The 14,561-nt window shown below is 36.4% G+C and overlaps 1 protein-coding gene across 3 annotated transcripts; it reads right to left on the bottom strand.

The window, feature by feature from the left end:
• Positions 1-785: 785 nt before the first annotated feature.
• Positions 786-13,526, bottom strand: LOC101738788 (F-box only protein 28). 3 transcript variants are annotated; one of them, XM_038019816.2, is made up of 11 exons: positions 13,154-13,526; positions 12,022-12,149; positions 11,209-11,329; positions 10,321-10,513; positions 8,893-8,999; positions 8,182-8,278; positions 7,132-7,218; positions 6,496-6,615; positions 5,491-5,703; positions 4,372-4,584; positions 786-3,545 (listed from the first exon to the last, which is right to left on the bottom strand). In XM_038019816.2, the coding sequence occupies exons 1-10, from the start codon at positions 13,235-13,237 to the stop codon at positions 4,376-4,378; spliced, it is 1,359 nt and encodes a 452-aa protein (XP_037875744.1). In that variant the 5' UTR covers positions 13,238-13,526; the 3' UTR covers positions 786-3,545; positions 4,372-4,375. The 3 variants fall into 3 exon arrangements, with proteins under 3 accessions (XP_037875744.1, XP_021202017.2, XP_037875743.1); XM_021346342.3 differs by having other exon boundaries at positions 8,893-9,002; positions 13,154-13,510; XM_038019815.2 differs by having other exon boundaries at positions 3,478-4,155; positions 8,893-9,002; positions 13,154-13,511.
• Positions 13,527-14,561: the final 1,035 nt, after the last annotated feature.

Genomic DNA, 14,561 nt, shown 5'->3' with positions numbered 1-14,561 from the left:
CGCCCCTAGCGGCAAACGTAAGCAAACGCTCCAACTCCATCCAAATTTAACTTTTACGCTATCGAGAACGTTAAAAAACTCGCACGAAGCACACAAATCCCGCGGACAGCTACAAAAATTCCTATGAAGTACAAAGGAAATTTGAATTAACAAGTGTTATGAAAATTCAAACGTAAAAAAATGTAAATCTGTAGATAAGTATCACAATCCTGCTTATTTCTGCCACAAAGCCGTAATGCGTTTCGATTTGAAGAGGGTGAAACAATCGTCAATTCAATTAGACTTCAACTTCATATAATTATTATAGTTAACACAAATTCTCGGAAGACTACCTACATTAAAACTAGAAAAAAAAAATTCCTGGGAATGTGGCGGTAGCTATCACAGAACACAAGATATTTGAGAGATGCCTGAATCTTTCTTACGACATTTTCAAGATAAGCTTGCATATATATATTATACAAGTTCCGAACAACAACATTCGGACCGCCGGTCTACCGAGCAATATCACCCGCTCGGTGGAAGATCTTCGCTTTGTCGTATACCTACAAGGAAAACTAAATAAAATTTAAAAATATAACTTTCCTTAATAAAGATACATGTCGTGTCTGGCACCGGCCTTATTTTACAATCATTGTTTATAAAGTGGCAACATTTTGTTTTATTATATTAGTATATTTTTTTTTACATTACAACACTGTTCATTACCACGAAGCCGTTTCATTTTGAACTCCCACATCAAAGATCTAATAAAATTAAAGTTACGCCGAAACAATACAAGTATATAAATTTCATTAATACGTTTATTTTTAAAGCACTGCGAGCTACCATTATACAATATGGTAAATATTATAATACGAATAACTGGCAACATTAACACAATGTCACCCTAAATAGAACAAACTTTAGAAATCACAATTGTTTTTTTTTTAACGCACAACACTTCATATTGCTTCGAATTGGGGCTTTTCATATCATAACTTAATTCTAATATTCTTATATATAAACGATTTAATAAATTTAGAATATTGCCTCATTCAGAGCAACGGATTTGTGCTATGTGAGGTTACGAGCTTTGTACCTGTGCACGTCACGGAATGAATCCGGCTCCGGCGATTGGCTTAGCGATTGCCAACCACTGGTAGTGCTAATGGACAGCACAACATTTCCTAATGCCACACCGAATTAAAAAAAACAGATTAAACTTTCAATGATTTTTTTTGTATTTTTTTTCAAAACTCTCTTGTCACGCTCTTGTCTGGTCCCATTCAAGTTTTGTCAGGATCTCACCAGTAATTTTATGGGTTATTCTCAATAATTCATGTTTAATTGACTTCGAATACATTAATGATGTTGTTATTTTATTTTGATTTTTTTTTTATTATTGCTCCTACTACCACAGCGTTTAGTGTGACCATATAATGACGTTTCAGTAGAAATGGAAGATGTATTGTCACGAGGCACACCGCTTCGGTTCAAAAGCCATAAATGCTTTCATCTCGTGCTTCAAGATAAGCGACGGCATAAATGTTGTTGTCCATGGACCATAAAACTCAAAACTAGGTAAGCCGTGAACTCGTCTGAAACCAATCACAATCGTACACGGATCCATTTTTCAATGCTATTCCATTACACGTGCCCGAAAATAATCTAAAATCAATGCATTCACAACGCTCTCCCTCGCACAGTTAACGCGTTTATAGAATAAGAGTGACAGAGACAAAACATATATTTATACATAAATTTGCTAAAACGCTTTACTAAAGCACTATGCTATACTACACTATAGGTATATACTTAGTCTGGCCATAAATACTGTTACAATTAAAAATAAACAAAATATTACATTTGAATTTGGAATCTGTCATTTTTATATGATTGCTCATTGAGTTTTCTCATTTTGGCGCCAATACATTGTACAATATTTTGCGATATTAAAATGCAGTGGGGTGATAAAGCGAACCGAATCGCTGTGATTGCATTACACAAAGTAGGTATGGAGCCAAATGCAATTTTTAAAACTCTCCATACGCTTGGTATTAGTAAAATGTTTGTGTACCGGGCTATTAATAGGTGCAATGAGACCTCCTCTGTTTGTGACAGAAAAAGATCTGGCCGTCCACGTAGTGTTCGTACGAAAAAGGTGGTCAAAGCAGCAAGGGAAAGAATTCGAAGAAATCCTGTCCGAAAGCAAAAGATTTTATCTCGGGAGATGAAGATAGCACCTAGAACTATGTCGCGTATTTTAAAAGATGACTTGAGACTTGCAGCCTATATGAGACGAACTGGTCATTTCTTAACTGATAATTTAAAAGAGAATAGGGTGGTAAAATCGAAACAACTACTGAAGCAGTACGCAAAGGGAGGTCATAGAAAATTTTTGTTTACGGATGAGAATTTTTTTACAATTGAGCAACATTTTAACAAACAAAATGACCGTATTTATGCTCAAAGCTCTAAGGAACCTTCCCAATTAGGCGACAGAGTGCAACATGGGCACTATCCGACTTCAGTTATGGTTTGGTGGGGTATTAGCTATGAAAAAGTGACTGAGCCATACTTTTGTGAAGAAGGTATCAAAACATCGGCACAAGTGTATCAAGATACCATTCTTGAGAAGGTAGTGAAACCCCTTAACACCATGTTCAATAATCAAGAATGGTCCTTCCAGCAAGACTCGGCGCCAGGTCATAAAGCTCGGTCTACGCAGTCTTGGTTGGAAACGAACGTTTCGGACTTCATCAGAGCTGAAGACTGGCCGTCGTCTAGTCCCGATCTTAATCCGCTGGATTATGTTTTATGGTCAGTTTTATATATATATATAGCATAGTGCTTACGTTCAGTCGGTCTATTGTGAAACTAACCTACCTACAATATTGATTCCAGATGTGTTTAATACATGATAACATTCCTATTTCATTATATACATTGTATAAAATTTACGGGAAAAAAAACCAGACAATTTTCTCCAAGACTCATTTTCGCACCAACATGTTACAAATTTTTCACAAATCTTATGAAATAATTAGCTAAAATCATCTATGATACACCTCAAAAGATTCACTAGCAAGTACTTTTAACGCTCATGTATGGGTTTTGTATTATTTATTGCAAGAATTTTGTTTAAAACACCCATAATTTATATTTATCACAGAATGCCCCATAAGTTATAGAAATTCGTTTTAAAAATAAATAAAAACGTACATATGATAATCAGATGGTGTCACACATATATGCATATTCTCAAATATTTTGTTCAAATACCTGGAACCAATATGTATTTTATACAGGACATACAATAAAAATAATTATCTATAATATTAAATTGCACGAAATAAAATATTAATTAACTTCAATGCAATAATTGGTGAGTTTTTGTTAAAATGATTCAAGAAACAAAAGTAAATCATTTGTATCATCTGCCTTTCATGATTAATCTCAGTAACCGATTCAAACTTCAGGGCTCCCAAGACATTGTCCATTGCTTCGTTGCCGGGGACTCTGAGGTATCTGTATTCCATTATACAGAAGGGCCAAGAAGATTCCTGACGAATAGTAAGATAAAAACATTTTCAATATGAAAACTTTACATTAGATAATTCTTAAATTAAATAAAAATAAATCTGATACAATACATTACGAGCTAGAGCTAATCAAATCAAACATTTATTTTTTGGAACGACGTTCCTTATTGACCGATGCGGAGGGGTACCCTAACCGGGAAAAACGTCCGTAACGTAAGATTTTTATTAGTAATGCAGACAGTGTACGACTTAACTTTGTAATAACGTACAAAAAATTACATATTTTTTTATCATTCATTGAGCACGATCACAGAACGTTCGTTTGCGCAATACACTAACTCTTATGCAAACAACCGTGAATGAAGTGTACCACAATAAGTTCGCACGTTACCGAATGACCGTGAGTTTTCTTTATACCTCGAATAGAACTTAAAATTAATCTATATCCATACTAATATATAAATCTACAGTGGTTTTTTTCCGGATGTTCCGTTATTACTACTGAACCATGCATCCGATGGACTTGAAATTTGGTATCCATGTAGAAAATACATGTACTTAATGGGTAGGCTAATATTTTTAAGTGTTGGACTCCCTACACCAGTTGCGGGGACGTTAATGATGAGAATCTCTGTGGGGGTGAGAAATAATAATGTTAATTTTAAATGCCCAGCGAAGCGATGGGTACAGCTAGTATTTTTATAATAAGGAACTTCGTTCCTATCCGGTGTCCTACGATACTACACATCTTTTTTTCTTTGGACTTTGGTTCGGTGAATCTAAAATAGCCCCTTCAGGTTACTGGTATAGGATGTGTGCGGTGTGTGGACAGTGGGTACCAGCTCACCGGTTCAGTCCAGGCGCTGTCGCTTGCCGGCGCGCGGGGGGGCGGCGCCCTCGGCCGGGCCGGCGAGGCGCTTGATCTCGTTGCTGAGGCCGGTCTCGCAAGGCGGCGGCCGCTTCCGGCGCCGGTCCGTCTCGTGCATTTCCAGGAAACGTTTGATGTCTTCGTCGGTGAAATAAGAAGAGATGTTTCGTAGGGACGCCTGGTCGTTTAAATCTGAAATTATATTAAAAAGTAGCGTTTGAATTTGAGGCGATACACAAAGACTTCAAGTACACAGGTCGGTACTATCTGCCTATATATATACAGGGTGCATTCAATTCCATTAAGGGTATAAAAATCGCTTTATCAATCTTAATTTTATACTTGGAAAATTGGAATGATAATGGGAAATGATAAAAGTAGACTAAGTCTCCAACTAATATTTTCATTGAACTCTGTGTCATGTATACACATATTTAAAAACAACCAAAATAGCGTGGAGCACTGGCACAAATGAGCAATAGTCTATACACTACGCGGTCAGCTGCTGCGAACTATAGGCGCCGCCATATTGGCCTCGGCTGCTCTGACGAGTGCCTTTCACTTTATCCCTACTCCGCGGCCGACCGTCACGCGACATGCAACACACAAACGAAATTTTTTGAGACGATGTAATAAAAGTTTCACTTTAAAAAATTTTTTCTTCTTCTTTGTCTCCCACCTCATTCCACTAGGTGAGGTCGGCACAGCGAATTTTTCTATCCCATTCTCTTCTATCAGCCGTCATCTCAACACTTACTCCTCATACATACTACATACATTGTAACTATATGGAGAACTTAGAACTCATATCTCAAGGTAGAATCGTGGCATTTGCGTAATTACTGGTGGATGGTAGGACCTCTTATGGGTCCGCACGGGTAGGTACCACCGCCCTACCTATTTCTGCCGTGAAGCAGTAGTGCGTTACGGTTTGAAGAGCAGGGCAGCCGTTGTACTATAAAAACTGAGGCCTTAGAACTTATATCTCAAGGTGGGTGGCGCAATTACGTTGTGGATCTCTATGGGCTCCAGTAACCACTTAACACTGGGTGAGCTGTGAGCTCATCCATCCATTTAAGCGATAAAAAGAAAATAAACCTCCATCCGACATGTTCGCCAAGTGCCTCATTTTGTGCGCGAGGCCGCTGTTGGTGGCGGTGCTGGTCTTCCTCTTCCTGGCGGCGCGCTTGGCCGCGGTCCCGGGGCGAGCCTCGTGCGCGGTCGGCGCGTCGCGGGCCTTACTGGCGTCGTCGTCGTTCAGTAGACTTGGCAGTTTGATCATTGGATTCCTTGGCTTTATGTTTGGGGTGACTGAAAAAAAGTTCCCAATAATTTATTAAGCAATAACTGAGGCTCATTCAAAACATTTTCAGTCCAAGTTAAATCAAATTGCCGCTAAAATTTTCTATAATGTGAGCGCTATGACATTTTTCAAATTAAGCCCTTGGCGTTGATATCCATGAATGTCGGTGAACACTCATCACCCGCTACACCGTACGGAGACAACCAATATCACTTTTCAGACCAATCAAAAATCAATCCGCATAATTATAATTTGCGTAATTACTGATGGTAGAACGTCTTGTGAGTCCGCACGGGTAAGTACCACCACCCTGCCTATTTCAGCCGTGAAGCAGTAATGCGTTTCGGTTTGAAGGGTGAGGCAGCCGTTGTAACTATACTGTGACCTTAGAACTTATCTCTTGAGGTGAGTGGCGGCATTTACTTTGTAGATGTCTATGGGCTCCGGTAACCACTTAACACTACATACATAAGCAACAAAAAAAAAGTTTAAAAAACAAAAAAAATACGCTTTTATAGAAAATCCCACTAAAATACAATAGAATATTTTGTTAGTGTTTTTTAAACTATTATTTATTTTTAATTTTTTAGTTTAATTTCAATATTTTTTTTAATATTGAATAGTCATCGGTCCTTAATAAGTATACCAAATTTCGAGTTAATCCGACATTTTGAAGGGGGTCAAAATCATGTTCAATCATTCCGTTACAAACATACATACGTCTGAAGCTAATAAAATGGTATTAAAAAAAAGACGTCGTATCATTCGTGTATTATTCAATCATTCCAAATCGTGCTTACGTTTGTTGTTAAGTTTGGACGTTCCAATGGGCAACACGGAGAGGTCCAGTTTGATTTGGCTCGAGAAGTGACGTAGCTCCTGCGAAGGACTCGCCTCGACGACTCCCACTGACGCCGCGGCTGTGAAGTAAGGGTAATCGATATTTATCGATGTTAAATAAACATCGATGTTCAGCTGCAAAACATCGATGTTTTAATATCGATACCAATCGATCGATTGGTTTCGATAACATCGTTTTTTTTTTATTGCTTAAATGGGTGGACGAGCTCACAGCCCACCTGGTGTTGAGTGGTTACTGGAGCCCATAGACATGTACAAAGTAAATGCGCCACTCACCTCGAGATATAATTTCTAAGACCTCAGTATAGTTACAACGGCTGCCTCACCCTTCAAACCGAAGCGCATTACTGCTTCACGGCAGAAATAGGGCAGTGGTACCTAGTAGTATGTGTAATGTTTTTTTTATTGATTTAATGTAGTTTGTATGGATAATTATACAAAAATATTAACATGCTGCACTCCTCTATATTCTCTATAAGTGTCGGAAATTTCATACTCCTCCGTCCGCGGAATTTTTCGTAAAAAGATTTACAAAGTTTTTGCTTCACGTATTAATAATATATAGAATTTATTACCGGCAATAGCCTTTCCACCGGCTTGATTGGTGTGTGTCAATTCACGGTATTTGATGTCGCATTCTTCAATACGCTTCTTCAGCTCGGCTGAGAACAAACAAAACTAATTAATAAATCATAATTATTATAAGTGTACGTCAGTAACACGTATGGGCAGCTGTCAACTGGCTAAGGTATTTTTATAAAGGATGGCGTTAATACTATTGGCACACAAAAAAGCAATATTTTTTGATAAATATTTTCATAAAATATTCAAAATAATAATTAATAATATTAATTATCCTTTATTACAATTAGTACATAATTAAATAACTAAATAATACTAATGGTAGCACTGCAGATGACAATGATCTTAACAGTATGACGACTGACTCTATAGTCTACTTTAATAAATAAGCTTTGCAAGCCTTCGTTTGTCGCAAACATGTGACTTTGGTGTTGAAAAGGTTAAAACTACCTATCTCTGGCCCCCATTTTTACACATTTACAAAGAAAAAAAGAAAAAACTACATAAGTATATGTACGTAGGTAGCTCTGCAATTGCTAAGGGTACCTGCTCGACTAATATTAAATGGGTAAATTGGTTTATCTATGATAATAAAACTAAAAATGTTATTTAAAAAAATAAGTAAAGGATATGTTATCCTTTACTTATTTTTTTTTTTGTTACAGTCCGTGCCTACAAAAATCAGAGACATCTATTATTAATAAATAACCTCAAATTATAAAGTAAAAATGTTCATATCTTTTTTTTTTTGTGACATTCTAATAACTTTGTGACAAAAATATTTCTGATTAAGATTAAGCTATGTTATTCCTATCGTTTTAGCATTATTTCAAGACGCCTCAAATAGATGTCAGGTAAAATGTTGTATAAAAAGCTGCCATTGTTACATACACTATTCTTATTACTTATTTTTTAACTTTTTTTTGTATAAAAATATATAAAATTTGTATTTGCTTAGATAAGCAATAAAAAAAATACATAAAACCTACTAGTCTTATACGTCTAGTGGCGTTATATTCAGTTAATATGTTATTGAGGCTCACCGATGGCCAAATCCTGTTCCCTTTGTTTCTTGGTCAGCTGCCTGATGATGACGACTTGCTTCATGGCCAACTTCCGGTACCGGGCCAAGCGATCGAGCTGTTGAGAACATATAAACTAAATAGTTTCTTCAGTTTTATAAAATATAAATATACTGGTTACTCAATAGTGTGGATTCATAAGCTATTTGTACTTTGAGACAATAAAATCGATCGAAAAACCATGATTAAGTTCTGTTTTTTATGTGATGTGTATTGTTAGAGTGTTTTTTTAAAATTTTTTTTTTTTTAAATACACTTGACATTCCATTACCGCGTGAGGTTATTGAACCCAAATCTTTGGGTGCATTCATTACTGTTTCATACAATACATTTAAAATTATATTTAGCCTTAGACTCATGATTTTTTTTTTAATTGCATATGTGGGTGGACGAGCTTACAGCCCACCTGGTGTTAAGTGAATACTGGAGCCCATAGATATCTACAACGTAAATGCGCCACCCACCTTGAGATATAAGTTCTAAGGTCTCAGTATAGTCACTACGGCTGCCCCACTCTTCAAGCCGAAACGCATTACTGTTTCACGGCAGAAATAGGCATAGTGGTGGTACCTACCCGCGCGGACTCACAAGAGGTCCTACCACCAGTAAAGACTAGAAAATTCCATAGCAAAACGCTCTTTTGAAGGGTACCTATAAAAAGGACCTACTCACTCGATTCTGAAACTTCTTGTACTGCAAACCGAGACACAATGATAGGTTGGAGTTCAACGTTGAGCGACGTTGTAGGGTCAAGATCTCCTGACGCATGGCTATCAATCCTGCTAGAACAAAAAGTAACATATCCATGTCTATATCGAAGGGTGACCGGCTATTTGGCTTAAACGACATTTCGCTTAATACGCGACATTTACCATTGTTATTAAAGGTTTTATTTGGTATTAGCGACCCGCCCTCGCTTCGCTTCGGAAACTGTAATTTATTATTGATTTCTCCACTATTTAATGGATGTTGTTATACATATAAACCTTCCTCTTCAATCACTCTATTTATTAAAAAAACCGCATCAATATCCGTTGCGTAGTTTTAAAGATTTAAGCATAAGTAGGGATATAGAGACAGAGAAAGCGACTTTGTTTTATACTAAATATGTAGTGATTAGCATCAACAGTTCTATGTTTTTAATTGAACTTTAACTAAGTTTATTCCATTCAAATAGCTAAAGAAGTTTTTAAGCTATTGCATAGCTTTAATCGCGGGCGTTGAGCGCGGCGTCCGAATCAAGAAATTCCGTAACGAAAATAAAACCTAACACCCCCACTACGCCTAATGTAGCTCGCGTTCAACACATTCACACGTTGCGCTTGTGTAGTGTTTGTGAATAAGCGCGCGGCGTGACGTCACACTGTATGCGCATCATGAAAAGTCTGCCCATCTCTCTCTCGCGCGGTCTAGCTTATGAGTGTGAAGGGGACAGTTAATGTTTTGTGCTTTTGTTAATGTTTATAAATATAGCGTGATCTCATTTTATTATTGTTTTAATATTAAATTATTATTGTCTAATTATAATTGCATAAGTTGATAATAAAATACTATGCAATAGCTTTACCGCGGCATTCCCCGAGTGCCACACGTGTTTTTTATTTTGTCATATTTTTTTCAAAATTTTAACTGTAAATGGCTCTCCTGTAAAGCTGCAGAAATGTCGCTTAAATAACCTTTCATCCGCCGATATACTTATTAGATGATAAGAAGTTTCCTGATAAAATAACATCGACTTGAAATTATATCACAAAATACATCACACAATGTTCTACTTCAACAATTTTTTTTATTGCTTTGGTGGCTGGACGAGCTCACAGCCCACCTGGTGTTAAGTGGTTCCTGGAGCCCATAGACATCTAGAACGTAAATGCGCTACCCACCTTGAGATATAAGTTCTAAGGTCTCAAGTATAGTTACAATGGTTGCCCCACCCTTCAAACCGAAATGCATTACTGCTTCAAGGCAGAAATAGGCAGGGTGGTGGTACCCACCCGCGCGGACTCACAAGAGGTCCTACCACCAGTAAGCTAATATAAATAAACTAGTAATAATAAAAGTAACAATAATAAAAGTAAGCTAGTAATGTCTGGTACGTACCGTTTCCCGGTTTGGGAGCCACCTGCGCTATACCCTCCTGAAGGTTCTTCCTAAATGCGGGCGATATCTTATCGTCGAAGTGCTCAATAGCCATGCTCGATATATCCCTGAGCTCCTGTAGTACTTCGTGAGCACGAGGAGGCGTCGCGGACGTGTCCAGTATGGTCAAAACGCGTTTTATTTCATCTATAACCTGGAACAGAAATCTATATATATAAAAATGAATTGCTGTTCGTTAGTCTCGCTAAAACTCGAGAACGGCTGAACCGATTTGACTAATTTTGGTCTTGAATTATTTGTGGAAGTCCAGGGAAAGTTTAAAAGGTAGATAAATATGAAAATTCTCGCAATTAAATAAAGTTTAGGTCTTTTATTTATCGATTGAGGCACTAAGAAGTCTACCGGGTCAGCTATATATTATAAATATACACTGTTCTGAAGATAAAAACTAAAGCAAACACGGGTGAATAAAGGTCCTCGAATAGATGTATAGTCAATATAACACACCTTCCTACAAAAACTAATCTACTATTTTATTTTTATTGCTTAGATTGGTGGACGAGCTCACAGCCCACCTGGTGTTAAGTGATTACTGGAGCCCATAGACATCTACAGCGTAAATACGCCACCCACCTTGAGATATAAGTTCTAAGGTCTCAGTATAGTTACAACGGCTGCCTCACCCTTCAAACCTAAACGCATTACTGCTTCACGGCAGAAATAGGCAGGGCGGTGGTACCTACCCGCGCGGACTCGCAAGAGGCTCTACCACCAGTAATTACGCAAATTATAATTTTTGCGGGTTTGATTTTTATTACACGATGTTATTCCTTCATCCAATTGTACCAATTGTGGTTGTACAAACTCAGTTTGAATCTGAAAACTTACCTTTCCAGGTATAAAACAGCACATTCCTGTGTCAATGTACTTTGAATATGTCATGCTGAGCATTGATATCCGTGTCTCTATCGAAGTCAAGATATCGCAGTGACGAGACAAAGGATGATGTCTGAAATTCAAAATTAATATATTATGTTCGGTTTTGAAAAAATATAGACTGCTATGATTAAAACTGCTTTTATGATTTAGTATCACAATCATGACATTTCTGATACTCAACAGTTTTCTGGGCCATGAACAACTAAGATGTTATTCAATATTTGAATATTGTGCAAAAGTATAATTTTGAGATATTGAGTAAATACATTCACCTGAAAATGTTTTAAGCAGCAGTTTTCTTATCATTAATTTCAGTTAGTAAACTAGTCAAATTGTATCCAAGGCAGTTAGTCAAATGTTGTCTTAAAAAACTACGCATGATAGAAATTACCATAAAAATGAGGCTATGTGTGTTATTTACTGGTGTTAGGACCTCTAATGAGTCCGCACGGGTAGGTACCACCACCCTGCCTATTTCTGCCGTGAAGTAGTAACGCGTTTCGGTTTGAAGGGTGGGGCAGCCATTGTAACTATACTTAGACCTTAGAACTTATATCTCAAGGTGGGTGGCGCATTTACGTTGTAGATATCTATGGGCTTCAGTTTCCACTTAACACCAGATGGGCTGTGAGCTCGTCTACCCACCTAAGCAATAAAAAATATAAGAAATAAAATATTAACTAATTGGTCGTCCTACCTGATACGGTACTACGGTGACTAGTTGTCAGGATCATTATTTATCACTGTTTGGTAATTACAAACCTGCGTTCTGACTCGCGCCTGGGCAATTGAGCTTTGACTGTTTTCAAGGCCATTGCATGTCGACGCTCTATCATCAGGAAACCGCGGTTCAGCATTCGGGAGCATATTTCGTTAAATGTTCTACACACCTGATAGGAAAACCATTTTCAATTAAAACTTTTAAAGTCCTTGCCTGTCAACTTATTTTGTAAAATTCTACATTCCTGTTTATCAATTGCAATATTTTTGATAACATTGAGAAAAAAAACAAGAAACCCAAGAAAGCTTCATTCAGTGCACAAACTAAACTGCATTTTGATACTACAACAAAAACTGAATTTCATAACTCGGGGAACAGAATTTTTTTTGCTGATAGCCTTAAGAAGCTATTTCAGCTTCACCATAAAATGTAGGTGAGCTCACAGGGCTCAAGCTTGACAACATCGCTAACACTAACCCTAGCAAGAGCAGTGCAGTCGCAATCAACGGGTTCGACGAAAAAGATGACCGGGAGGGAACAGAATTTTTATTTTTTTATTTAGGCAGTACTATTAGGCCTAATTGGCATAATTAAATTAGGGTAACGAAGTGTTCATGTCTTCTTAAGACTGACTGATTAAAACTTATTTTGTAACTATTTTAAACGATTTAGGGTTGTGTCCATCACATCAACTGGGCTGAAATACATTTGGTTTACAAACAACAGAATTTAATTTATATTATTACTTGATGTGCTAGTAACTGCAGTTTACAGTGTTTACATTTATTTATTGCTGCCTAGAATCTATTTTTTTTATATCAAAGCTATTGAAAATCGAATTATGTAAAAATGTAAATGTCAATATCATATAACTATGTATTAATATTTAGTAATATTAATTAGACATTATATTCAAAACATAATCCTGTCGTGTTAATTAGAACATCGCACGAAACTAATGCGTAATGAGACTAATGAATCGAATCTGTAGTTATAAATAGAAAATAGTACCTACATGACATACTATGTAATAGTATGTTAGGAACTTACGAAGTTATAGCCTTTGCAATCCATACAAATGTTTTATATGATTCACTGCACAACATTAACATCATACTTATTAAGTGATTTAACATATAACAACCTAATCTTTATTAAATTAACAAAACTTACCAATCGATTCTTCGCGATTTCATCGTGTGAAAAATATGAAAATATATTTTCTATCATAACTAAAGGAAGATCTAGAAACTCCATCTTGTCACGATACAAAAATAATAACTCGGTAACTACTAAGCCATGCACGAGAATTAATGTATATTCATAAATCTTAATTAATATTTACACTTGCAGTTTAACAGTGGTTAGGTTTCCCGATGTTTCTTTGTAATAAAAATAATAGTGTATACATACAGTATGTAGGTACCACTCACAAACACGATGGATATTTAGAATACGTCTGTACCACCCTTATCAATAGGTATAAATTTGTGTAACTCAAAAGTGATTCGTTCCGATGAACTGCTTCCTTCTACTGAGTAAAATTAACTCGTTCACTCCCACGCAGTATTTTTGAGAACACTTCTCAAATATTAAGTGGGTAATCTATGACTGCGTGGAAGTGAACGAGTTCGAGTTAACTACGGATTAATCCTTAGTGAAATTTTATTCCTAGTATTTACTAACGACGTTCAACATCAGATCATATTCACACACACATAACTGGTGTAAAAGTGTTCAAGCAATCTGCAATATAATTATAATGAAGCAGTTGTGTTTTTAAATAGCCCCTCATCACCTACAGAACCCAATCCCTTCAAATTTAACCATCCAACAATAACCCGATAGCAAATCTTATCGTGAAAATATTTTGGATGAAAATGTGTTTACAAAGTCTGTTAGAAAATGAACTAATTCTTGATAAGAATCACGTACAATGTGAAGAGAAACGTAAATATGTATAAAAGCAGTAAAAATTAAATGTAAATAAATGTGAATTTAAATACGCCTTTGGTATATACAAGACTTAATTCAATAAAACCTTAGAGACCTTTGCGCTCAATAAAAAACTTTTTAAATGTATCGAATACACTGAACGAAAAGAGTTGTGGAACAAGTTCATTTTACGGAAAAAGGTTTAATGAACAGATTCACTGTAATTACAGAGCTATAATTATATTGGCTTAACGCTCATAGCAGACCGTAGCTGTCACTCGCATAATTTTAATAAATTACTGCTCTGTAAAATTAAAACAAAAATAGTAAAATAACATTACCAATATTTCTTTGTTTTGTAAAAGTTTTGTGGAAACTCCGCGAACGAAAAACGCTAAAGGTGCTGTAGCCGCGGTAGTCAGTTACCTGTCCGTATATATATATATGTGCACAAACGTAATATCTCTATTAACGATAATCAGCAACGAATTTTATTAATATACTTAAGATATTTAAGATACTTAAGATATATTTAAGATTGACAGCGGCTCTAGTATTCGGCATACATTTGGTCGGTTATTGGTATGTGTAATCTATGGCTACAAAGCGTGCAGTGCAAACCAGGGACTTTTTGGCGGGAACGCGA

This window comes from Bombyx mori, chromosome 24 (genome assembly GCF_030269925.1).
Source record: "Bombyx mori chromosome 24, ASM3026992v2".
Lineage (NCBI taxonomy): Eukaryota > Metazoa > Arthropoda > Insecta > Lepidoptera > Bombycidae > Bombyx > Bombyx mori.
The sequence above is the reverse complement of the archived record's forward strand: the minus strand, read 5'-3'. Positions and strand labels throughout refer to the sequence as shown.